The sequence below is a fragment of the Capricornis sumatraensis genome, chromosome 23 (assembly GCF_032405125.1).
Source record: "Capricornis sumatraensis isolate serow.1 chromosome 23, serow.2, whole genome shotgun sequence".
Taxonomy (NCBI): domain Eukaryota; kingdom Metazoa; phylum Chordata; class Mammalia; order Artiodactyla; family Bovidae; genus Capricornis; species Capricornis sumatraensis.
In genome coordinates, this window is record NC_091091.1 from 35856220 (window position 1) to 35883413 (window position 27194).

At 34.6% G+C, this 27194-nt stretch overlaps 1 protein-coding gene across 1 annotated transcript in view; it reads left to right on the top strand.

Moving 5' to 3' along the window:
• Positions 1-27194, top strand: part of ATRNL1 (attractin like 1) — a 785280-nt gene that overhangs the window by 196439 nt on the left and 561647 nt on the right. The window contains exon 19 of the mRNA XM_068961441.1: positions 18082-18219. Coding sequence (XP_068817542.1) covers positions 18082-18219 — 138 coding nt within the window. The remainder of the gene's footprint in view (positions 1-18081; positions 18220-27194) is intronic.

Consider the following 27194-nt stretch of genomic DNA (forward strand, 5'->3'; position numbering starts at 1 on the left):
GAAATTAATCACACACACACAGTGTGTGTGTGGTTATAAGTTAGATGGTCATAAGTCCTATTAAATAAATCAAGGAAGGGAGATAAGGCTTGCAATTTAAAATAGAGTGGTAAGAGATGATCTCTCTCAGGAGAAATGGTTATTAAACATCTCAAGTAGATGAGGGAGTGAACCATGGGGCTGTCTGGGGAAAGAATGTTCCAGAAGAGACAAGGACTGGGTGAGATAGTTTATTTACGAGATGAACCTGGGAAGCATAATTGAAGCACTAGAGAGTTTCAAAGAAGAGAGGAAAACCAATAATATGTGCATTATGAAGCTGGATACTGTACTGGGAAATACTAACTCAGACCCACTGGGACCTTTGAAGAAATATGTAGAATGCTCCTCAGGGTTAAACCACCGAAGGACTAGGAGAGTGGGGTATTGATCCACTAACTCTCCTCCATTGAGAGTTGAGTGATGCCTTTGAGGGTGTGGGACTTCTGCACTGTGCCAGCATGTCTGATTAATAGCTTGTCCTGATACGAGTAAACATCCTGAGGCAAAAAGGCAGAAGATACTGTGGAACTTGCCTTAGGTGAGGCATTGACAGTGTGCTGCACTGAAACGAGGTAGACCGGGGAAGTGTGACACTTCTTCATAAGCTTTAGAAGACGAGGGACCAAGTACTGGTTCATACAACAGCATGGCTGAATCTTTAATACATTTCGCCTAGTGAAAGAAGCCAGACCAAAAGGCCACGTGTTGTACTATGGGGATGGAAAAGAGATGAGTTATTTGCCAGAAGTAATAAAGGCAGAGATTGCCTTCAAGAGGGCTTCACAGTGAAACTTTCAGGGTTATGAAAATGTTCTTCTTAATACTGTGGTGGTTGATAATGACTCTATGCATTTGTCAAGCCATACTGAATATGACAGAAAATAAACTTTCCTGACTGCAGATTTTTTTAAAAAAGTCAATCAACCAGGATATCAGAGGATGCAAACTGTGACAAGTAAATGTAACTGTATTACGAATGCCATCACTTCATTAAAAAAATGAGCTGATCAAAGTAACCTTAAAAATAGTGTTTTGTTTGGATACTGTGAAACTAAAGCAAAAAATTATATAAACATTATATTCTGATTGGTAAATTTGTTTCTCACATAGTACAGGTTAACAATTCTAACAATCCTTTATATTTTTACTAGGTTGGGACAAATATATAAATTAATTGTGTTTTATGTGAGCCAGGTTTCTCACTGTCAGAGAAAAAAGTTAAAAATATGCAGAGTAAAGACTATAAAGAACCCTGTGTGGAATTCCCTGGCCTTCCAGTGGTTTGGACTCTATGGTTCCACTGCAGGAAGCACAGGGTTGATCCCTGTTCAGGAAACTAAGATTTCCCCCATGACGTGTGGCACAGCCGGAAAAACAAAAACAAACAACAAAAAAAAACAACTAAGCAAAACAACAATACCTGTGGTATTGGTTTCACGTATAAGCATAAATTCAAGTTTATTTTAATATTTATACATATGTAGATGTGTGATGTATATATACATATATTTTCTAGTTTAGTTCTTCAAGAAGGCCTAGAAGCCACAGTGCCCCAGTAGCAATGAACATCTTCAGTGCCCACATCCTGGTTTCAAAATACTGTTTCCAATGAAATGAACTAGGACTGTTTGGAGAAATGACTGATTCTACAACTGAGGCAGGGAGAATACAAGATTAGCCTGAAGTATTCCCTAGGCCAGAAAGTAAGAAAGTGCTCAAAACAAAACAAAGGAGAATGGGAGCATGTCAAAGGGGCATAGTCAACCTGAAAGAGTTCTCAGTGGGTCAAATCTGGGCAAAAAAATAGCGACCGTATTGGATTGTAACCCAAAGAACAGAACACATATGCATGATTCTTCACTGATTTAATGATGGAATAAATAATACGCAAGTGAAAATGGATAAATATTTCTTACAGAAAATTCCGAATAATAAATGTAAAATGAACGACTTCCCTGTGGTCCAGTGGTTAGAACTCTGCGCTCCCAGTGCAGGAGCCCGGGTTTGATCCCTGGTTGGGGAATTAAGATCCTGCAGGCTGTGTGATGTGGGCAAATACATAAACAAAGAATGAACGAAGGAAATAAAAAAATTGCTGTTAGAATCCCACAGTAGTTAAGTGCTGTAAGAAGAATCTGCTTAAGAATGTTCAAATTAGTGGGTGAAACTTGGAAGAGAAACAAGATATTTGTTTAGCTTCTAAGTATCTTCTTCAAAAGTATCTATTAACTTCTCTGGTGGTTCGAACATATGTCCACAAATAACCTTGACACTTGTTCCTCTAGGAACTGAACTGAACTGAAGTTGTTCAGTCATGTCTAACTCTTTGCGATCCCCTATAGCCTACCAGGCTCCTCAGTCCATAGAATTTTCCAGGCAAGAGTACTGGAGTGGGTTGCCATTTTCTTCTTCTTTCTCTAGGAAGTGGAGCTTAATTTCTTTATCCCCACGTGTGAATTGGACATGATGACTCACTTTTAATGAAAAGTGTGTGGAAGGGAAATATTGTAACTTTACAGCAGAGAAAATAAGGTGACATCACCTTGAACAAGTGATCAAGGTTCACATCACCAATGATGTCATGTTAGTGTCATGTACCCCTGATGTCACTTTGTAATATTCTTCCCATTCTTCCCCCAAATCTGTAACCCAGTTTAGTCATGAACAAGCATCAGACTAACCCAGATTGAAGGACATTTTCAGCATACTTGACCAGCACTCTAGGAAAGAATCTGCTTCCAGGCTCATCCACATGTTTGCGCAATTCAGTGCCTTGTGTGTAGGACTGAGGTGACTGTTTCTAAGATCCCAGGAGACCACTTGGGCTCTTAGTGCTCATGTTCTCTCCCCCATCCCTCTTCCATCTCCAGAACTAACAGTGTAGAGTCTCCACAATTGAAATGCAAACACCCACATCTTGTATCTCCTTCTTCAAGACCAGTGCCTTTTGAGGGATAAACTGACTGAGTCCATTCAGCATGATCTCCCTTTCTCAAAGCCAGCTGCGCTTGTGTGGCATAACCTAGTCACCAGTCAGTGACTGTCCCATCATATGGGCAAGTACCTATCACGCTCAGGACTTCCCAGGTGGCACAGTGGTACAGAATGTGCCTGCCAGTGCAGGAGATGCAGGTTCGATCCTTGGGTCGGGAAGATCCCCTGGAGTAGGAAACGGCAACCCACTCCAGTATTCTTGCCTGAAAAACTCCATGGACAGAAAGGCTGGCAGGCTACAGTCCTTGGGGTCTCAGAGAGTCGGACACAGTAACTGAACATGAGCTACCACACCCAGGACGAGGCCATCAGCATTTGACTAAATAACTGAGGTATTACCATCTGCGTTCATTGATGCATAAGACTAACCAGCATACCTTACTACAGTTTACCCATTTATAGTGTAGAACTCAGTGGATTTTAGCATATTCACAGACTTTTGCAACCATCACTACAATCAGTTTAAAAACATTTTATCATCTCCCAGAGAGATCTTGCACTTCCTAGCAGTCACTGCCTGTTCACCCTGCCTACCCTTGTCAGCTATGGATTGCCTATTCTGATCATCTTAATAAATTAGTTGTAGTTTTTTTGACTGCCTTCTTTCATACTGGCATGATGTTTTCAAAGTTTATTTATGTTGTGGCCTATAGCAGTACTTCACTTCTCTTTATTACCAAATAATATTCCATTATGTGAATATGCCATGTTTTATTTATTCATTTGCTATTTGGTGGACTTTTGAGTGTTTCTGATTTTTGGTTTTTAAAATACGCTTCTTGAATACTATGTACAAGTTTATGTGTGGACATATTTTCATTACATTGGGAATGGGATATCTGGGTCAAATGGTAACTGTGTTTAACCTTTGGAAGAACCACCTGACTGAAAGCTGCTATATTATTTTACATTTCCACCAGCAAGGCATGAGGGTTGCAATTATTTTACATCCTTGCACACACTGCTTATTTCAAATTGTTTCGATTATAGTCATCGTTGTGGGTGTGAAGTGGTATCTCACTGTGGTTTTGATTTGCAGTTATTTGGTGACTAATGATGTTGAACATCTTTTCATGTGTTTATTAGCTACCAATATTTCTTCTTTTGAGAAATGTCTGTCACATTCTTTGCCCACTGTTTAACTGGGATATTTGTCTTTTTATTATTGGACTGTAAACCTTCTTTATATATTCTGAATATAATAAGTCCCTTACCAAAGATTGATTTGCAAGTATCTTCTCCCATTCTGTGGGTTGTCTTTTCACTTTCTTGATAGTGTCCTTGAAGCACAAGTTTTAAATTTTAATGATGTTTTTTTCTGTTTTTTCTTTTCTTTCTTGTGCCGTTGCTTTCATGCCTGTGAAATCATGTGTAATAAAAGATCCCAAAGATTTTCATCTATATTTTCTTTTTAGATGTGTAGTTTTATCTCTTACATTTAGGTCATTGATCCGTTTTGAGTTAACTGTCTGTAGGATAAGATAGGGACCCAATTTAATTCTTTTGTACATGACTATCTGAGTGTCCCAGCACTATTTGTTGGAAAGAGTATTCTTGTCTTACTACATTTATTTTTAATTTTGTATATATTTTTAATCTTTATAAATTGAATTTTAGTCATTTTTATATTTTCCATTTCTCTCCTCATTTTTATATCTTACTTTGTATTCTTGAGTATATGAAGCATACTTTAAATGGCTGTTTTAAAAATCCTTCTCTACTCATCCCAACTGGTATGCTGTTTCCTCTGTTTCTATTGGGGTGTGTGTGTGTGTGTGTGTGTATTTACTGGTCATGGATCAAAATTTCCAGGATGATTATTTTTGATGGTATTTTCTGGACATTGTGATTGTTTTATATGTTATTCAGCTTTATTTCTTTTAGTGTGTTGGATTTTATTCTGCCATGAAGTTATGTTACTTTGAAGATTGTTTTTAAGATTTGTCAAGGCCTGTACATAGCAGCCCTAAGTTCAGTGCTAATTTATTCCCACTACTAAGACAGCGCCTTCCGTGGTCTCTATATGATGCCCTTTGGATTAAGAGGTCTTTTCACTCTGACTAGTGGGAATACAAGCTATTTCCAATCCTATATGAGTTCTTGGCATTGTTTTAACATACTGTTTTCTGATGGTTCTTTCTCCAGCTTTACAGAATTTCACATTATGTTCATTATTCAACCAAAGATTCAAGGGCACCCATTTGCAGATTGCTGAGTGCAGCTCTCTGTTCTCTAATATTTGCCTCACAAAGTCTGGAACCATGGCCTCCCTGAACTTTGATCTTTATCCTCAACTGTGTGAGGGCTTGGGGTTCCTTCCCTGAACTGTAGCCTCAAATCTGCCTCCAGGTAGCAAGTCAAGGCCGTCATATTTTGTTTTCTTTTTCCTCAAGGATGTCATTCCTGAACTGCCCATTATATTTGAAAGTAGTCATTTCATATATTTTGTTTAGTTTCCTTATGGTTTACAGTAGAGGTCAATTCTCACAGTGATTAATCCTTCATGGGAAGAAGTGGAAATCTTCTAGTGTTTTTATTTACAATGAATTTCTTGTAAATAGCATACACTACTTGCTTTTTTGTTTTTAAAACCTATTCTGATAGTCTCTGTCTTTTATCAAACTGTGTAGTCCATTTAGATTTAATATAATGTTGGTATTGAGTTTAGTTCTACCCTCGGAGTATTGGTTTTTAAAATTTCCTTTATTTTTCTCTGTGTTTGTTCTTCCTTTTGCCTTTTTTAGATTAATTGAGTGTTTTTAAAGTCCACTTTTACCACTTTTATTGGATTTTTAGCTATACCTCTTTTGTGTTTTTTTTAGTGACTGCTGTAGTGATTGTAATAGTCATCTTTATCTTATCACAGTCTACCTTGAATCAATATTATACTACTCCATGTATAAGGTAAGAATATTACAAAAGTGTAATCCATTTGCTCTTTCCTGTCCTTTGTGTAATAATTGCCATATATTTTACTCCTGTATATGTTATTAACCACATAATACATTGTTTTTTTTTACTTTAAAAGGATAATTTTCTCATAAGGAAATCATAGTAATAAAAAATCTTTTTCTTTACCCATGTATTGACCATTTTCTGTGAACTTCGCTGTTTCCTATTAATCTGAATTTTTTTTTTTTTTTGCTGTAACATTTCTTTAGCTTGATAAATTTTATGTAACATTTTAAAATGGTGTGTTTCTAAATTGTGGCTATAAGTTGGCTTTCATACATCTGAAAAAATTTTTATTGTGTGTCCATATTTGAAGGATATTTTTACTGGTAATAGCATTCTGTGTTGGTGGATATATATTTTTAGTAATTAGAAGATTTAATTTCTTACTCTTCCGGCTTCTACTTTCTCTTAAGAATCCTTTATCAGGTTTTTTGTTTCTCTTTTGAAAGCAGCATGTCTTTTTCTTCCCTCTGACTTTTTAAAATACATGTTTTTCCTTAGTTTTTAATGTCAGTAATTTTAGTATGACATACCTAAGTATTAGTTTCCTTTTTTAAAATATGGCGTCTATTTGCTCTGTAGATGTTTCTCATCATGTTTGTAAATTTTTCTGCCATTCTCTTCAGATATTGCATCTATCCTATTTGAAGGCTTTGCTTCACTTATGTTAGGCTTTTTCACCATGTCCCCGTCTTTTCTTACTGTCTTGTCTATATTTTACATCCTTGTATCTTCCTTGATTAGTATTTCAATTCGCTTATTCTTTCTTCACATTTTTCCATTTTTCTCTTAGAACTATCTTTTAATTATCATTATTTAACATAACACGTCAGGATTTCTGTATTAAAACAGTTTTATTCATGATTCTATATCATCTGTTTTCCTGAATTCTGCTAGGCGGTTCTGCCAGACAATCCTGATTTTTCTCTTGTGGTTCAAGTTATCTGGCCACTTTACTGATTTTGGGTGATCTCAGAATTCTTTACTCACATATCTGGTAGTCTGAACTGAATGATTGATCTCGGAGTCCTCAGCTACAGATGATTGTCCTCTGCTGTATTTGGTCTGTTATCCTCCGGAAGTGTAGACTGGGCTGCTCTACATGGTATTTTTAAAACAGAACTCTGAGAGAGAGAGAGCAGAGTATATTTTCCTCTTGAGGCCAAAGCTCAAAATTTCCATACCATCACTTCTGCATTCTACTGTTCTGAAAAAGTCTTGATGCCAATCCGTGTTCAGAACGTGGGAAGAAATTGTACTTTTTCAATGAGAGCAAGGATAAAGTAATATTATCGATGGTGCACATACAGAGATGGCAAGAATTAGGGTGAATTATTTCTCATCTCATCTAATTAGTTCTGTTTTGTTTATTGACACATACATACAATCTTTCATTTTAAAGTGTACAATTCCATGGATTTTAGTATGGCTAGTGGTGTGCAACTATCACCATCATATAATTCCAGAGCTCTTCAATTACCCTCAAACGAAATTCCATACCCTTTACCAGTCACTATCTATTCATTTTCCCCTCTAATACCTGAAAATGACTAATCTACTTTCTTTTCTCTGTGTATATGTCTATTCTGGACATTTCATTTAAACGCAGTCATATAATGTGTCTTTTAGTGTCTGACTTCTTTCACTTAGCATACATTATTGAGGTTTATCCATACTGTGGCGTATATCAGTTCTTTACATCTTTTTTATGACTGAGTAATATTAAATTCTGGAGAAGGAAATGGCAATCCACTCCAGTAGTCTTACCTGGCAAATTGCATGAACAGAGGAGCCTGGTGGGCTACAGTTCGTGGAGTCTCAGAGAGCTGGATACGACTGAGCGTCTGACACTTTCACTTCACTTTCAATATTAAATTGCATACCATATATTTATACTTCATTGGTTTATGGATCTTCAGCTTATTTCCACTCTTTTGCTGTTAGGAATATTGCTGCTATGAATGTTGGTTTGTAAGTTTTTGTGTGAACATGTTCTCTCTTGGTATTTATCTAGGAGTTGATGTTTTTGGTAGATGGTACATGTTTATTTAACCTTTTAAGGAATTGCCAGACTTTTTCCAGAGCTATTGCATCATTTTATGTTATAGCCAACAGTGTGTATTGGATCTAATAACTCTCTTCACCAATACTGGTTATTCATCATTTTCTTTATTATCCTCCTACTTGATGTGAAGTGGTAGCTCCTTGTGGTTTTGTTTCATATTTCTCTTATGACTTATGATGTTCTTTTCATTTGCTTAATGGCTACTCATGTTCTTTCTATGGGAAACGTCTGTTTAAATCATCTGCCTACTTAAAAAATTAAGTGGTTTCTTAAATTATAGAATTGTGAGAGTTATTTATATGTTCTGAGGAGATCCTTATAAGACATACGATTCTCAGATATTTTCCCCTATTCTGTGGTTGTGTCTTCACTTTCTTGATGGTGTCACTTGAGACACAGTTTTTTTTAATTTTTGATTTTGATAGTGTCTAGTATATCTTTTTCTGTTAGTTACTTAAGCTTTTGATGTTATATCTAAGAAACTGTTGCCTAATCCAAAATCATGAAGATTTGTATCTATATTTTCTTCTAACATTTTTATAATTTTAGTTCTTAAGTTTTTGATCATTTTTAGTTAATTTTTATATGTTGTGAAATGTGGATCCAAATTCATCCTTCTGTATGTGAATATCAAGCTGTCCTAGCACCATTTGTTGAAAAGACTCTTATTTCCCCATTTAAACTTGTTGACACCTTTGTTGAATATCAATAGGCCATAGATGTATGGTATTATTTCTGTATCTAATTCTATTTCATGATCTACATGTCTATCCTTATGAAAATGGCACATGGTTTGATTATTAAGACATTGAAATAAGTTTTGAAATTGGAAAGTGTCAGTACTTTTAACTCTGTTGTTATCAAGACTTTTTTCCCAAGTCTTGGGCTTCTGTTTCTCAATATGAATTTTAGCACCTGCTGTTTATTCCTATAAAAAAGAAATCTTTTGGAATTTGTATTAAATATGCAGATCAGTTAGGATGAATTGCTATCCTAATATGAGGTCTTTTAATTCATGAATACAGATGCCTTTTCACTAACTTTTTTCAATGATATTTTGTAGTTTTCTTAACTTCATTTTCAAATTTTTCATTGTAAATGTATGTCAATACAATGAAACTGATTTCTCTGTAAATGACCTGTAACATTGTTGAAGACATTAGTAGATTAAATAATTTTTATAGATTTCTTAGTTTTCTGTATGCGAGATTATGTCATGTGCAAGCAAAGTTAGTTTTCTTTTTTTTAAATCTGGTTGCTTTTTTTTTTCTTTTTCTTGCCTAATTGCCCTGTCCAGAACCTCTAGTACATTGCTGTTAGAAGTGACAAGTGAGGACAATTTTGTCTTGGTCCTGACCTTAAAAAGAAAGCTTTCAGTCTTTCACCATTAAATATGACTTTAGCTATGAAGTTTTTATACATGTCCTTTATCAGGTTAAAACAATTGCCTGCTGTTCCTAGTTTGTTAGTTCGCTTTGCTTCCGTGTTTTGGGAATGTTTGTGAATAATTGTTAATTCTCCTTAAAGAGTTGGTAGAATTACTGAGTTAAGCTTCCTGCTTTTGGGCTACTCTTTTCTGGCACTTTGTTGATTTCTAACTCAGTCTCCTTACTGTTATAGCCTATGCATATTTTCTTGGTAGTATCTTCCTAGGAATCTCCCCCTTTCTTCTGCTTTATTGACATGCAGCTGCTCATAGTGTTTCCCTATAGTCTTTTTTCCCAGTCTTTATCAGTAGTATGTCTCATCTTTCATTACTGATTTTAATAATGTGTCTTCTTAAATTTGTTAGTCTAGCTGAAGCTTTGTTGATTTTGTTGCACATTGCAAGTAACAGTTTGTATTTGGCTTTATTGATTTTCTTTATTCTTTTCCTACTATGCATTTTATTTATTTTCACTCTGATTTTTATTAATTTCCTTTCTTCTGCTTGCTTTCAGTTGAGTTTTCTATTAATTTTTTAGTTTATTAAAGTGCAAAGTTAGGTTGATATGAGACCTTTTTTGTTTTTGAATGAAGGCTTTTACAATATAAATCTCTTGCTGAACAGTCTTTCGGCCACATCTTGTAAGATTTTTGGTATGTTATGCTTTATTTTAGTTTACCTGAAAGTAATTTTTAAGTTTCCTATGATTGTTTTTGATCCATTTGTTACTTAGAAATGTGTAGCTTAATTTCCATAATTTGTGGTTTTTCCATAGATTTCTAATTTCATTCAGTTGTAGTTAGAGAACATACTTTATATTACTTCAGTCCTTTTAAATGTATTGAAGTTTAAGACCTGATGAGGTTTTTTATGTGTAATTGAGAATGAAGTATATTCTGTTGTTAAATGGATTTTTAAATTTACTTCTATTTGGTCCAATTGGTTTATAGCGTTTTCTAAGTCTTCTAATCCCTCGCTGATCATCTGTCTAGCTCTTTTATTCACTATTGAAAGTGAAGTATTGAAGTCTCCAGCTATTTTTGTGGAATTCTTTATTTCTATTTTAATTTCTGTCAGTGATTGCTCCATGTAGTTTAAGGCTCTGTTGTTAGATACATGTATGTTTACAATTTCTATATCTTATTGATGGATTGTCCTCTTTATCATTATAAAATGTCCCTCTTCATCTCTGGTAACATCCCAACTTTCTTGTTGCTGTTTGTATGTAAATATTTACATGTGTCTTCTATAAAGGTTACATAGTTAGCTCTTTGTCTTTCATCTAGTCTGTCTTTTCTGCCTTTTGATTGAATCATTTGACCTATTCACATTTAATGTTATTTTTGATGTAATTGGATTTATGTTATTTTTCCTCTGTATATGATGAATTTGGTTCTTCCACTTTTCATTTATTTATTTATTTTGCAGTAAGTAAATATTTTATAATATTGCATTTTAATTTTTAATAACTTTTTCATTATATTTTATGAGCTATATTCTTAGTGGTTACTCCAGGGTTTTCTTAATATATCTTAACTTATTAAAATATGCTTCATTTATGCTAACATAATTCCAATGAGATAAAATGATATTACTTTTATAGGTCTAATTTCTTTCTTCTCTTTTTGTGGTATCATCATACATATTACATAGATACATGTTGCAAACCAAAGAGTACATTTTACAGTTATCACTTTAGATAAGTTCATGTCTTTTAAAGAATCTGAGGGAAAAAAGAAGGATGAGTATTTACTTTTAGCTTTTGTTAATCTTTGTATTTACCGTTTCTAGTTTTCTTCATTTATCCTGTGAATCTGTGTTACCATCTGGTAATACCACATTATATCCTTAGACCAATATAGATTTTTTTCCCCATGTATTTCCTCTGTGCTGTTACTGGGAAGTACTTTACATTTTATGTTTTATAGGCCCAATAATACCCTTATATCATTCAAAATGCAACCTGTAAAAATAAGGTAAAAGAAGAAAGGAGACAAAATATGCATTTTTACCTTCTTCTATAAATGACAGTTATGTTATTGGTGCTTTTTGTTTTATTTTGTGGAGTTAAATTACTGTCTGGTATCACATGCTTTCTCCTTAAAGAGCTTGCTTTAGTATTTCTTGTAAGTTATATCTCCTGGCAGTGAATTCTATCAATTTTTGTTTATCTGTGAATGTTCTTCTTTAATTTTTGAAAAGTGGTTTTGTTGGTAGAAAATTTTTGGTTGACCATGTGTTTTTTTTGAGAACTTTGAATATATTATTCTAATGCCTACTGACCTCCATGTTTCTTGGTTAAAAGTTAGTTATTAATCTTATTGGGATTTTTGTAAGTGAGAAGTAATATTTTCTCCTGCTGCTTTCAAGATTTTTTACTTTTCTTTGCCTTTCATCACTGTTATTATAATGTATTTGTCAATCTCTTCATATATATTGTAGTTAAAGTTCATTAGGCTTCTTGGTTCAATTCTGTTGCTCAGTTGTGTCTGACTCTGTGACCCCATGGACTGCAGCATGCCTGGCTTCCCTGTTCATCATCAACTCCCAGAGCTTACTCAAACTCATGTCCATTGAGTCGGTGAAGCCATCCAACCATCTCATCCTCTGTCGTCCCCTTCTCCTCCCACCTTCAATCTTTCCCAGCATCAGGGTCTTTTCAGATGAGTCAGTTCTTCGCATCAGGTGGCCAAAGTATCGGAGTTTCAGCTTCAGCATCAGTCCTTCCAATGAATATTCAGGCTTATTGGATGTGTAGATTAATATTTTTATCAAATTTGGTGACTTTTAAGGAATTATTTCTTTAAGTAAATTTTAGCCTTCTTTGTCTCTTTCCTATCCCCCCAACATTCCCATTACATATAGATTGACGCTTTTCATGGTTTCCCACAATTAACTGAGGCTTTGTTCATTTTTCTTCATTTTGTTTTCTCTGTCCTTCAGCTGACATGGTTTCTGTTGATCTCTCTTCACATTTTCTAATTCTTCTGACAGTTCAGATTTACTGTTGAATCCCTCTCTGTAGTATATTTTCATTTCAGTTTTTGTAACGCTTTCCCCGCCCCCCCAGCCCCCCTTGTATTTGTAGAATTCAGTTTTACTTTTTGTTTCTTTTAGCCACACTGCAAGGCATGCAGAATCTTAGTTCCCCAACCAGGGATTGAACCTCTGCCCCCTGCAGGGGAAGTATGGGGCCTTAACCATTGGACCATCAGGGAAGTCCTTCATTTCAGTTATTGTTCTATTTTTATCACTTCCATTAGTTATTTTTTATAATTTTTATATTTTTTGATATTTTCTTTTTGATGAGACTGTAATCTAGTAATACCCACCTTTACTTCCTTAAACTTGGTTTTCTCAGTTTTTTTGCTTTTGTTTTGAATACCTTTATTGTCTTGTAACTGTCCTTTTACTCAAATTCTTAGGGTGTCAGTTCTCATTTTTAATATCTCCCTCTCTTTTCCCTGACTCTCCTTTATGCGGCTTATAATTTTTCATTTTGAGGTTTAATTCAGTAAGTGTTTTTTTTTTTTCTGTATCAAAGATTTGCAGACCAAGATCTGATGGCCAAAGCTGTTGATTGCCTATTTTTATGAATACAGTTTTACTGGATTATAGCTATTATCAATTGTCTGTATATTGTATGTGGTTACTTTTGTACTACAAAGGCCACAATGGTAGTTGTGAAGAGGTTCCATGGTCTGCAGAGCCTGACATACTTGTGTGACCTGAATTGAAGAAATATTTCAAGAGGCCATTTACATCTGCTTTTGCAAGATGCGTGAGGCTTTTCTTATTTACAGCGCAGGTTTTAATACTGTTGTTTAATGTTGAGGTTTCTTTACCATATAGACAATGAATTTCAACCCAACCCATCTGATCGGTACAGGCTCTCATAAGTGACTTTTGTCTTCTATACGATATGCCTGTGGACTTAATGTTCTTTTCTGCTTCTTTGGGCTTTGATGTATTTTAGTACCTTTTACACAGAGAGAGGCTACACTTGAAGGCTTTAAGCATTATAAATATGGTTCAGGTTATCTCTTAAGTATGCCAGAGATTATATCTTCTGGTCCTCTGGGTTTCGAAACCCAAACCCACTAGCTCTTGCTTGTCTAGTCCCATGTATAGTAAGGTTCTGTCACTAGCTCAAGCTTCTCTTTAACATTTTTCTTTTGAATCCCAGTTTTATTTTTAGCAATGATAATTCCCTTTTCTTTTAAAGGGCTATGTTTTGAAAAAAAAAAGTTTTGAGTAAATTTCTTGACTTTCTGTGTGTAATTTTTTGAATTTTATTGAGAATGCCAAGCATATATTTTTTAATGTCTTACATCTGTTTTAGAGAACACATATTTTTCAAAACTATGTATTTTATTTGCATATCAAATGTTGTATTTTTCATGATGTTCTATTTTCAGTTTTTTCCTATTTGTATGTATATAAGTGAAGAGCCATCTGGACTAGTTTCAAAATTTAAACAAAACAATATGGATGACTTCTCTTTAGTTTCACTCATGTTACAGAACCAAATTGTTATTAGAACTGTTCAAGTAACAGTGAATTCTGGAAGAACTGTTAGGTACAAGCTTACATTACCTTTTGATCCAACAAGCCAATGGTATTGGAGAATAGAGCATCCTAGGTTTCATGGTGTATCCTTTTCCTGTATGTTTGATACAGTCGTTACTCCTGGATCCTGCTCTCTATCACATGCCTTCTTTGCTGTTGCTGCCATACTAGTTACAAACTGCAAAAATGACCATATTTTTTTTTTTTTCTGGAAAATTTTGTAGCAGTAGGTCTAAATTATATCAGCCTTCTGTATGGTATATTCATTACTTGGAACCTTAGACTTTGCTGTATCACATTGTAGCAGCAATATGGAGGCATACCAATGATATGCTTCTTGATTGCACCATAACCCAGAGCTGCCTTCAGAACTTCTCACTTTTAGGAAGGTTACAGTTGAGTGGCATTATGCCAGAAGTCCTCCTTTAATTCCAAGAGATATACTAGGTTGCTACTTTCTAGTTTTATTTATGTAGTTGTCATCCCAACATCTGTTGGATCATAGAAAAAGCAAGAGAATTCCAGGGAAACATCTACTTCTGCTTCATTGACTACACTAAAGCCTTTGACTGTATGGGTCACAACAAACTGTGGAAAATTCTTAAAGCGGTGGGAATACCAGACCACCTTACCTGCCTCCTAGAAACACATATGCCAGTCAAGAAGCAACAGTTAGAACCAGATAAACAACAGACTGGTTCCAAATTGGGAAAGGATTACATCAAGGCTGTATATTGTCACTCTGGTTGTTTAACTTATTGCAAAATGCCATACTGGATGAAGCACAAGCTGAAATCAAGATTGTTGGGAGTAATATCAATAACCTCAGATAATATGCAGATGACAACACTCTTATGGCAGAAACTGAAGAGGAATGAAAGAACCTCTTGATAAAAGAGGAGAGTGGAAAAACTGGTTTAAAACTCAACATTCAAAAAACTAAGATCATGGCATTTGATCCCATCACTTCATGGCAAATAGATAAAAAAATACTGGAAACAGTGACAAACTTTATTTTCTTGGGCTCCCAAATCACTACAGATGGTGACTGTAGCTATGAAATTAACAGATGCTTCTTGCTCTTTGGGGAAAAAACTATGACAAACCCAGAAAGTATATTAAAAAGCAGAGACACTTTGCCAATAAAAGTCCATCTAGTCAAACCTATGGTTTTTCCAGTAGTCATATATGGATGTGAGAGTTGGACTATAAAGAACGCTGAGCTCTGAAGAACTGAGGCTTTTGAACTGTGGTGTTGGACAAGACTCTTGAGAGTCCCTTGGACTGCAAGGGGATCCAACCAGTTAATCCTAAAGGAAATCAGTCCTGAGTATTTATTGGAAGGACTCATGCTGAAGCGGAAGCTCCAATACTTTGGCCACCTGATGTGAAGAGCCAAATCATTAGAAAAGACCCTGATGCTGGGAAAGACTGAAGGCAGGATAAGAAGCGGATGACAGAGGATGAGATGGTTGGATGGCCATCACCGAGTCAACGGACATGAGTTTGAGCAAGCTCCGGGAAATGATGAAGGACGGGGAAGCCTGGTGTGCTGCAGTCCATGGTGTCACATAGAGTAGGGCACAACAGAGAGACTGAACAACCACAACTACAACATCACACTACAATTCCTGTTGTTGCTGGCAAGTTTTCTTATTATTTCATTGGTAATCTTTGAGGAGGATATTAGATGAGATTACTAATTTAGTAATTTTATTCAGAAGTTAAGGCATTTATGTTTCTGATGAAAAAAATGTAGCCAGGGGTTTCATAAAAATACTTGTAGTAACCTATCTCTTATTCTGACTTTTTCAGATAATACTTTACATGTAGTAAGAACTGAATAAAGTTTGTTTTAACCTGAGTGAATCAACCCTAGTGGCCTTACATAAAATTTTCTATAAAAAAATGACTTAAAATTTTAAGCACAGTTTAAACAAAGTTCTTATCATTATTTTTCTTATTATAATAGTAATATGAATTTATAGTAGAAAATTGATGATGTAGAAAAATCTTACTAAAGTTCTCCATAAAGAAAATTGATGATGTAGAAAAATATTACCAAAGATAACCACCATTTTCCATGGGCATATTTATACATTTCAACACATAATTGTGGTCATTCTAGATATGGGTCAGAAAGATCCCCTGGAGAAGGGTTGGCTACTGAATCCAGTATTCTTGGGCTTCCCTTGTGGCTCAACTGGTACAGAATCTGCCTGCAATGCAGGAGACCTGAGTTCGGTCCCTGGGTTGGGAAGATCCCCAGGAGAAGGGAAAGGCTACCCACTCCAGTATTCTTACTGGAGAATTCCATGGACTGTATAGTCCTTGGGGTCACAAAGAGTGAGACATAACTGAGCAACTTTGACTTCACTTCACTTAGATACAATGTTTGAGTTCTTGGTTTACTTACTTTATTATGAATGTTTTTCTTGTTATTAAATTTACTCCTAGCTCTTTTATAATATAAAGTTTGAAAACTATATTGTAATTCTCTTAGTTTTATTAGGAGTAAGATTATTGTACATTTTTCTCTGATGGCTGCATGCCATTTTTATGCTGTATTATAGTAGAATTATGCCTCTGAAAATTTCTGTAAGATATAGGTATTTATTTTTTTACTCTTTTTCTTTACCCTTTGATGTTAACTCATGTTGATGACCTAGTCTCTTGGGATTTCCCTCTTAGACTTTCACATTTCCTACATGGAGTATGTATGAAATTTAATATTTGATCTTTGGTTCATACATCCTGATTGTGCATTTGTTCCTGCCACTGATTAGATGTGTTGCCTAATCTCGGTTTCTTGATCTTGGAAAACAACCCTGAGAATAGTACCTTCTATACAAAATTGTTGTGGGGATTAAATTACGTAATTCATGTATACCACTTGGTGTTCTATCTTGCAGTGGGGTAGTAGTTACAATATTTAAGAAAACTGGTGCAGTATGCGAACTGACAAAGCAGAATAGATAACAGCACAGACTATTGCAATCGATTTAATAGTGGCTTTCCTGGTTTGAGGTGAGGGCACTAGTTAAATGCATAGTTGTAATAATGATGAAAATGATAATGATGTTTCTGCAAAAAGTTACCAAAGTAAGTTAATATTATGCCTCCAATAGACAATAAACAGGAGCTTTCATATATAAACTTTACTTCTCATCTGAAATTTTAAAATTCTATTGTAATATTAATATGAAAATATATTAGATCTCATATGAAGATATAAAATAACTCATGCTTCAGATTTCTTTGTTTTAGTTCACATTTCAAGTAAAATTTCTAGTAAGTCTTGAAGCTTTTCTTGCCAAAGAAGATAAACATTTATGCAAATTAATTTAAAAGTACTATGTTAAATTTTACACTAATGTATTTTCTTGAAGTAAGGCCTTAGCATCACACAGTTTTGTGTGTTTATTGATCCTTTTTTATTATACCTAAGGATAGTTGATACATTTTAGCATGTTTATCAGAGCTATGTTATTTATTCTTGTGTTAACTTAATAGACATAATAGTCACATTCATCTTTAAGGACTATGTTAAAATGTATTCCCTCCTGGTGGCTCAGATGGTAAAGAATGTGCATGCAGGTTGGGAGACCCAGGTTTGATCCCTGGTTTGGGAAGATTTCCTGGAGAAGGGAATGGCTACCCACTCCATTGTCTTGCCTAGAGAATTCCATGGACAGAGGAGCCTGGTGGACTACAGTCCCTGAGGTTGAAAAGAATCGAATGACTGAGCGAATAACACTTTGACTTTTCATTCTCTCCTTAGCTATAACTTTTCTGTTTCACTTTAATTTTTAGCCATTATGTTTTACAGATCATAGGCAGAATTTGTCCCATGTTAATATTTTGAGACGTATGTTAAAAAAAATAAAAAACACCTGGGAAATGCCATTTGTACTTCACTGTCATTCAGATTTGTAAAATAAATTCTTTGTCTTTATGGCAGTTATACTTGATATTGTTACGTAGATATGATCAACCTCTTTTTTTTTTTTTTTTTTACTATTTTCTTTAGCTTGCCAGTGTAATGGACATAGCACTTGCATCAATAATAATGTGTGTGAACAGTGTAAAAATCTTACCACAGGAAAGCAATGTCAAGACTGCATGCCAGGTTATTATGGGGATCCGACCAATGGAGGACAGTGTACAGGTAATTATTTTTTCTTTCACTTCAATGTATTTTTACTATAGGAAAGAAAATTAAGAAAGATGAGCCTCTTGTGGAAAATATATTTTATTAAAGAAGTGTTTTTTTGTTGTCTGAGTATCTTTGGAAGAGAATATGTATTTATTGAGGACTGTGAACTATAAAAATTCTGTGATGTACTTGCTTTAAGAAACTCCTACTTTTTCTTATTTGAGAATGAATACATATTTGCTATAGGAAACAGCAAATACAGACAAATTAAATTTAGAAATTATGTGTAATCTCAGTATTCTGAAAAAAAAATCACTGCTTATAACTTATTTTTAATAATAGTAAGTGACCACTTTACATTTTAATTTAGAAATAAGAAATAAAGATTTTGTGTATGCCTTATATCTGGTAAGTTTTTGTTTGTTTGTTTTTGACAAGGTGATATAGCATAAGGTTTAAGAGAATGGGTTTGCAATCAGTCGTTGCCTGAAATTCCAACTCTGCCACTGTTTAAATGTATGGCTTTGGTTAATTCACTTAACCTTAGAGAGTGCTTCATTTTTCTCATATGTAAAAGTAAAATGATAATACTTCATTGGATTATTGTAAAGATCAAATGAGATCATGTGTAATGGAGGCATATGTAATAGGAATTAAAGCACATTAAAAGAGCATTGTAAGTGCTAAATATTACCATCTCAGTTTTTTGATCCTGAAATCCTTTTATCTGTTTTCTTTATCTGTCTTGCTACTTTTTTCTTCCTATTTTTTTAAAAAGAAATTTTGGTCTTTCTTTAAAAAAAATTTCTTTCAAGTTGTAGTTTTTCAATAACCTCCTTCATTTCTAAATTGGTCCTTGTTCCTTAAATCTTTACTTTTTCTAAATGGAGAGTGTCTGAATAGCACTCACTGAAAAGCTGTGTGTAAGCCCTTTAGAGAGAGGGCCTGGGGCTGATCTAGACAAAAATTTTAATACTACCTGCATTTTAAAACCACCTGGAAAGCTTTTTTAAAAATATGGATGTCTAGGCCACTCCCTAAAATAATTAAATCAATCTCTTAGTTTAGGTCCTAGGGTGATTCTTGGTTCTTTCAGTTCAGTTCAGTTCATTCGCTCAGTCGTGTCCAACTCTGCGACCCCATGAATTGCAGCACTCCAGGCCTCCCTGTCAATCACCAACTCTCAGAGTTCACTCAGACTCACGTCCATCGAGTCAGTGATGCCATCCAGCCATCTCATCCTCTGTCGTCCCCTTCTCCTCCTGCCCCCAATCCCTCCCAGCATCAGGGTCTTTTCCAATGAGTCAACTCTTCTCATGAGGTGGCCAAAGTACTGCAGTTTCAGCTTCAGAATCATTCCTTCCAAAGAAATCCCAGGGCTGATCTCCTTCAGAATGGACTGGTTGGATCTCCTTGCAGTCCAAGGGGCTCTCAAGAGTCTTCTCCAGCACCACAGTTCAAAAGCATCAATTCTTCAGCACGCAGCCTTCTTCACAGTCCAACTCTCACATCCATCCATGACCACAGGAAAAACCACAGCCTTGACTAGACGGACCTTAGTCGGCAAAGTAATGTCCCTGCTTTTGATTATGCTGTCTAGGTTGCTCATAACTTTTCTTCCAAGGAGTAAGCATCTTTTAATTTCATGGCTGCAGTCACCATCTGCAGTGATTTTGGAGCCCCCAAAAATCAAGTCTGACACTGTTTCCACTGTTTCCCCATCTATTTCCCATGAAGTGATGGGACCGGATGCCATGATCTTCGTTTTCTGAATGTTGAGCTTTAAGCCAACTTTTTCACTCTCCTCTTTCACTTTCCTCAAGAGGCTTTTTAGTTCCTCTTCACTTTCTGCCATAAGGGTGGTGTCATCTGCATATCTGAGGTTATTGATATTTCTCCCAGCAATCTTGATTCCAGCTTGTGTTTCTTCCAGCCCAGTGTTTCTCATGATGTACTCTGCATAGAAGTTAAATAAGCAGGGTGACAATATACAGCCTTGAAGCACTAAGTCTGCCCAAATGACTCAAATTTATACTCAGAGTTGAGAAAGACAGAATGATGAGCTATGTCCTAGAGTCAATGAAACTGGCAGTATCAGGTTTCCATTCATTTCTGCTGAATGGAAATTTTGCTCTGCCCTGATTGAGGCTCTAACACATGAATTGGTTGACACTTGCCTTTTCTGTGCTTGAGGTACTATACTCATAGCTTATATTCATTGTCTCATTTCAAGACAACTGTAAGGGAGGAACCACAATTGCTTCCATTTTAGGTACAGCCAAATATACAAAGAAGTTAAGCAAAATGCTCAAGATTATACTACTACTAACAGGCAAGAAATATCTGATTCTTAGACCTAACTCTTGACTATCAATGCAGAAGTAGTGTTAATGTGAACAGGGAGGATCCAGGAACCCTTAGCCAAAAGCCACAGCTTAGTGCTGTGTTCAATGTGTAAGGAAGCTGCAGGAGATATCTGTGCAATAGAATCCAAAAAATTCAAAGCTTGTCTGTTATAATCATAGTATTATATTTTGTTATTTTATGTTTGTTAAGTAAAAATACCCATCCTGTTTTCCAAAGCTTTTTACTACTAAATTTTCTTTAGCCAAAAATTTCATTGGACAAAAAACGTATTTCAGATAGATTAGATAGATAATGATTATTTATAGGGCTTCTTAGGTGGTGCAGCTGATAGATTCTGCCTGCCAGTGTGGGAAACACAGATTTGATTCCTGGTTTAGGAAGATCCCAGGAGTAAGAAATGGAAACCCACACTAGTATTCTTGACGGGAAAATTCCATGGACAGCAAAGAGTCAGACATGACTGAGTTTCTGAGCAGACACACAAACACACACACACACACACACACACACACACACAAATGCTTTGTTTCCATGACTTTAAGGAAAAAACCATCTCTGGGTTTTTTTGTATTTTTTACATTGCAATTTTTATGTGTTTGCAACCTTTCAAATATTTATATATAATTGTTTTAATTTACTTTTATAAAAGATTTTATTTATGCTTTCCAAATTATTTTAATACTTATATAATAGTGCATGGGGATTTTGTGAAGTAATTTGCTTAATATTTTTCTGTTATTTATATATTGCTTCCATCCATAACCCCATTTTTAGAGGGTTTTTCTTAAATTGGGGTGAAATCACATAGCATAATATTAACCATTTTAGGTTATAATTCAGTGGCATTTAGTACCTTCATAATAGTGTGTGACCATCAGCTCCATCAAGTTTCAAAATTTTTTCATCACTCCAGAAGAAAATATCATATTTATTAAGCAGTTATCCCAAGCCCCTGGCAATCACTTATCTGCTTTCTTTATGTATTTACTTATTCTGAATATTTCATATAAATGGTATTATAAAATGTGTACTTAGCCATAATATTTTTAATATTAATTCTTGTTAAAGTATCTACATTCCTTTTTACTGATGAATATTATTCCATTGTATACATGTATCACAGTAGTTTTACCCATTTATTTATTGATGCACCTTGCTCTTTTTCCACCTTTTTTGGCTATTGTGAATACTGCTACTGAGAACATTACTGTACATGTTTTTTTGGGGGGATTTCAAGTTTTTGGTTATTTTATGTATCAACTAGAAGAGGAATTGCTGGGCCATTTGGTAATTTTATGTTTAACCTTTTGGGGAACTTCCAAGTTGTTCAAATTGTTTTCCATGAGGGCTGCATGATTTCACATTCCCATCAGTACTGTGGATAATTTCCAGTTTCTCTATGTTCTTGCCAACACTTGTGATTTTACATTTTTTAAAAGCTTCTAGCTGTGGTGATAGGTGTAGAAATATTTCTCATTGTCATTTTGATTTGTATTTTCCTCATGACTAGTGATGAAGTTGTTGGCCATTGTATATAGTCTTTGGAGAAATTTCTATTCAAGTTCTTGACCATTTAAAGAATAATTTTTAAAATTGTGGTATGTACGTAACATAAAATTTCCCTGAAAAGAAGGAAGTTTAGTTGCATTAAGTGCGTTCACATTGCTGTGCATTCATCATTACCATTCATCTCGAAAGTTTTTTTCATTTTCAAAGCTAAAACTATATAACCATTAAATAATAAATCTTCATTCCTCAGCACCAGCCCCTGGCAGCCACTCTTTTACTTTCTGTCACTTTGAATATGATTAGATACCTCAGATAAGTGGAATTTATGATTACTCTAGATACCTCAGATAAGTGGAATTTTCAGAATTTGACCTTGAGTGATTGGTTTTCTTCAGTTAGCATAATGTCTTCAAGGTTCTTTCACGTTTTAACATATGTCAGAATATCCTTCCTTTTTATTGCTGAATAATATTCTGATGTATATGTATACTACATTTTTTGATCCATTCATCTGTTGATGAATACTTGAGTTGCTTACATCTTTTGACTATTATAAGTAATATTGTGATGAATATGAGTGTACAAATATTTGTTCTTTTTTTTTTTTTTTGGTCTCTTCATGTGCCTATTTCACACTTGTATGTCTTTGGAGAAATGTCTATTCAAGTCCTTTGTTCACTTTTTATTTGGATTATTTGGTTTTGTTGTTGTTGAATTCTGAGTTCTTCGTATATTCTAGTCATTGTTGTTATTTAATTGCTAGGTCCTGTCTAACTCTTTTGTGATGCCTGGACTGTAGCCCATCAGGCTCCTTTGTCCATGGAATTTCCCAGGCAAGAATACTGGAGCAGGTTGCCATTTCCTTTTCCAGGGTATCTTTCCAACCCAGGGATTGAACCTGCGTCTCCTGCATTGGCAGGCGTATTCTTTACCTAGAGCTACCAGGGAAGCCTGTATTCTAATTACGAGGCCCTTATCAGACATATGATTTGCAAATATTCTCTCCTATTGTATAGGCTGTCTTTTCACTGTCTAGACAGTGTTCTTAAAGGCACGAAAGTTTTCAGTTTTGATGAAGTCCAGTTTTTCTCTGTTTTTCTGTTATTGCTTGTGCTTTGGTGCATATCTAATAATCCAAGAATATAATGTCATGAAGATTACCCAAAGTATTATTTTAATTTTTTTGCCGACATAGGCAAAAGGAACCTTTGAATAACTCTATTAGCTAAAAGCTGTTTTAAATTAAAATAAGTTATTATTATTCCGACAAGCAGAGTGCTTTTAGAAATATATTTCCCTTTGGGAATCATACTTCTCTGCTAGGTTTAAGATTAATTCAGTTATTTCGTATTATTTTTGTTGCTGACATTATACATCTGTAGAGCTGAGGTACAATGCAATAGAAAGTTAAAGAGAATGAAAGATAAATACCTTTCTTTTTTTTGCTGTTGCACATTCTCTGGTAGTTTATGAAGCTTTAAATAATTCCTTATAGTTTCCTTGTTGCCCAAATTTGGCAAAATAATATTTTGCTGTCTGTGACTTTTCTATGGTGATGTGATATATGAAATTCATTTTTATTTCTTATAGCCACATTAGTTATCTAACTAAATAAAAAATATGCCACATGAAGTGAATTATATTTAATGCAGCAAAGGCTAAAATCAATTTATAAAAAAATGAGAGGCAAAGTTTATTTCTTCATTTTTTCATTTACCTCATTGGGAAAAGTTCATTTTCCCCTTAGTATTTGCATTTATTAAAATTCAAAGTCCATAGGGAAGTGAGGAAATAAATTTATATTTAAATGGTAAGGCTTAAATGTATGGTAGATGTAGATATTCTTTTAAAAATTCAGCCTACTAAAGCCCTTTAACATTGTTGTAAATATATAAATGTACTTACAAACTTTTGTTAGTTGTTTTTTAAATAATGGTATATTTATGGCTATTCTGTTAGTGTAATTAACTATTGAAAGTGCTTTATTATTAAGCTATTTTATTTCTTATTAATGTTCAGTCAGATTCCTGGATACTTACTTATTCTGGTGCTGGTAACTATTTATTTTCCCAGGTGATGCTAGTTGTAAAAAGAATCCACCTGCCAGTGCAGGAGACAGAAGAGATATGGGTTCAATCCCTGGGTCAGGAAGAACCCCTGGAGAAGGAAATGGCAACCCACTCCAGTATTCTAGCCCAGAAAATTCCATGGACAGAGAAGTCTGATTACAGTCCATGGATTGCAAAGAGTTGAACACGACTGAGCGTGCTCACATACATCTATCTGTCTGTCTATCTATCTGTCTATCTGTATTTGTAGCTATAAAAGAACATAACATTGTTAAGTGTTTGGGCTTCGAAATCATACTGATTGGATTCATATACTGGCACTGTCACTGTCTTTCCTTGGGCCATTATTTAACCTCTTAGTATCTCCCTTTCCTCACCTGCAAAATGCAGCTGAATTTATTGTGTGGCTTAAACAAACAGGAAATAACATGTGTTTCTAACAAATGTTAGCTTTACAATGCAAGCTGATATTGCATATTATTATTATTTAGAACATCATTAGGGTTAATTATTTTAATATAAGTGTATAAATCATATTTGTGGGACAGTATTACTTTTGCTATATTATCTCCAATATGACTGATCCATTTTAGTAGAGAAAATGAGTGAAAATTTCATTGAATAAGAGTAACAGCCCATTGTGCTACAACAATTCAACACTCATTATACTGAATTACTTTGTGATGAAGGATTATTCTTCAATTCCCCAATTATTGACTACTTACTATATGTGAAGTAGTGTGTTAGGACTTAAATTTATATCCAGTTGACTTAACAGAGATTTGAACTGCACAGGCCCACTTGTACATGAATTTTTAAAACAGTAAATAGTGTAGTACTACACTGTCTGCAGTTTATTGAGTCTTGTGTATAGAAGATGTACAGCTGTATGCAGGAGGAACCTGATATCGGGAGGAACTGCATATATGGGGTGCCCGACTACAGATTACGTAGGATTTTTCTGTTGCACAGAGGGTTGGCATCAGCAAACCCCTTGTTGTTCTAGGATCAGCTGAACATTGTGTAGGTGCTTTGGTGGTGTTATGTAGAAGCTGAATGACAGAATCAGGGACTAAGAGATTAGTTTTAATGAGAGTGTTGGGTAGGCCTTTGAAATTGAGGGCAGTTTACAAGCTTAATTTTATGTGATTGTCCTTACTTGCATGTTTTCACACTTTCTCTGAATATAAGAAACTAAGCTATAAATGTTATTAATCTTAAAACTATTTTAATACATTTACATGTATTTTTTGTTTCATTATTCATAATACGTAGAATAAGAAAAAAGCTTTCCATACTGAAATATACAGACATTTAAAAAAGTACAGTCTTGGGACTTCCCTGGTGGTCCAATGGTTAAGACTTCACCTTGAGTGCAGGGGGTGTGGGTTCGATCCCTAGTCAGGCAACTAAGATCCCACATGCCTTGTGGCTAGAAAAAAAAACATAAAGCAGAATTAATATTGTAACAGATTCAGTAAAGACTTTAAAAATGATCCACATTAAAAAAATCTTAAAGAATACAATCTTGTATGAATAATTTGCTTTATCTAGGTCTTACTTTTTTTTTTCAGTTTACTGCAAGATGTCTAATGGGTTTTGTTGATGTTACAAATAAATCTTTTCCTCTTACATTATACTCATAACTTGTTTTAGTAAATCCAATTTTGTATTTGCTTATGTCTTTTATTTATTTTATTATTCTTTTTCTAGGTTCTTAAATAGTATACTTATATGATTTTCTTTCTGTATATTTTTACTTTCAATAGTGTTAAATAATTATTTTTCAGTCTGGGATATAAAGAGTTCTTTCAACATAGTGACAGTTCTATTTTTACCTTTGTTTCTTATTAGCAAAACTTATGTTTTTCTCTTTGGCATGCTATTAATATCTGTCCATAGCAGGCTTTTACAGAAACAGTTAAAACTTTAATAAACACACTGGGCTATTCTCTGAGACTTGAGAATAGTAAAGAAGATGAATGAACTCTTCCTCCTTTCTGCTGGAATAAGAGATTTTTTTTCATTTTAAACCTTCCTTATATATTGCAGATTGTTCATAGAAGTTGAAAATTTATAGTCAAATGAACCTGAGCATTTCTTAAATGTAAGAGTTTAATTCTCTCAAAATGGGAGCATTGGCCTGAATAATCTAAAAATGCAGATAACAAAAATCACTGGATATGGAAATCTTGTTTCTGTGGATTATTTTGACACAACAAAGTTAGAAATGTGTATTTTCTGAGTATACATTATCATCTTGTGTGGCTGAGAAACGGCAATATGAGATTTTAAATATTTCAAAGCGAGGACACTAAATGAATAATTGCATTTATATGGTGATATTTAGCATAGGGTATAGTCATGAAGTTATACTTTGATCTAAAATTCTCTTAAATGACATTTTTATATAAATTTAAGAAAATGAGAGAGCCTTTTAAAATAATATAGAGCTGCTCGTTTCATCTGCCTGGTTAAAAAAACAGTCAGTGCCCAGTTTCTGTACTGTTTTTAGCTAGTTTCTCTTCTCTTTATACTAAATATTTTTTTAAAAAATTTCACTGAGTTGGGTCTTAGCTGCAGCATTTGGGATCTTCAGTCTTTACTGTGGCCTGTGGGATCTAGTTCCCTGACGAGGGATTGAACCCCGGCCTCTGCATTGGAAGCATGGAGTCCTAACTACTGGACCACCAGGGAAGTCTCGATACTAATTTTTTGATATCCTCTGTTTACCTTGTAGAGGTGTTCCTTTATATCAAATGCTCAGTATCCCCCTTTTTTTTTCTACTCCATCTTTCAAGCTCTTTTCATCCTTTTTGTCCTCATAAAAGGAATTTTAAAGACAAGAAGAACTTTAAGAACAAGAAGAGTTTATGAAAACTGTTTGGCCCTGATATCGTCAGGTATTTTAGAATGACCTTTGATTGTGGATTATTAGAAGATGCAGTTCACTCCTCTTTTCTCTTAGATTCCTTTTGCAAGAATGTCTGTGGGCTGTCTCATGAAACCGCGAGAGATATTAGTGAATTTCTACGAGCTGGG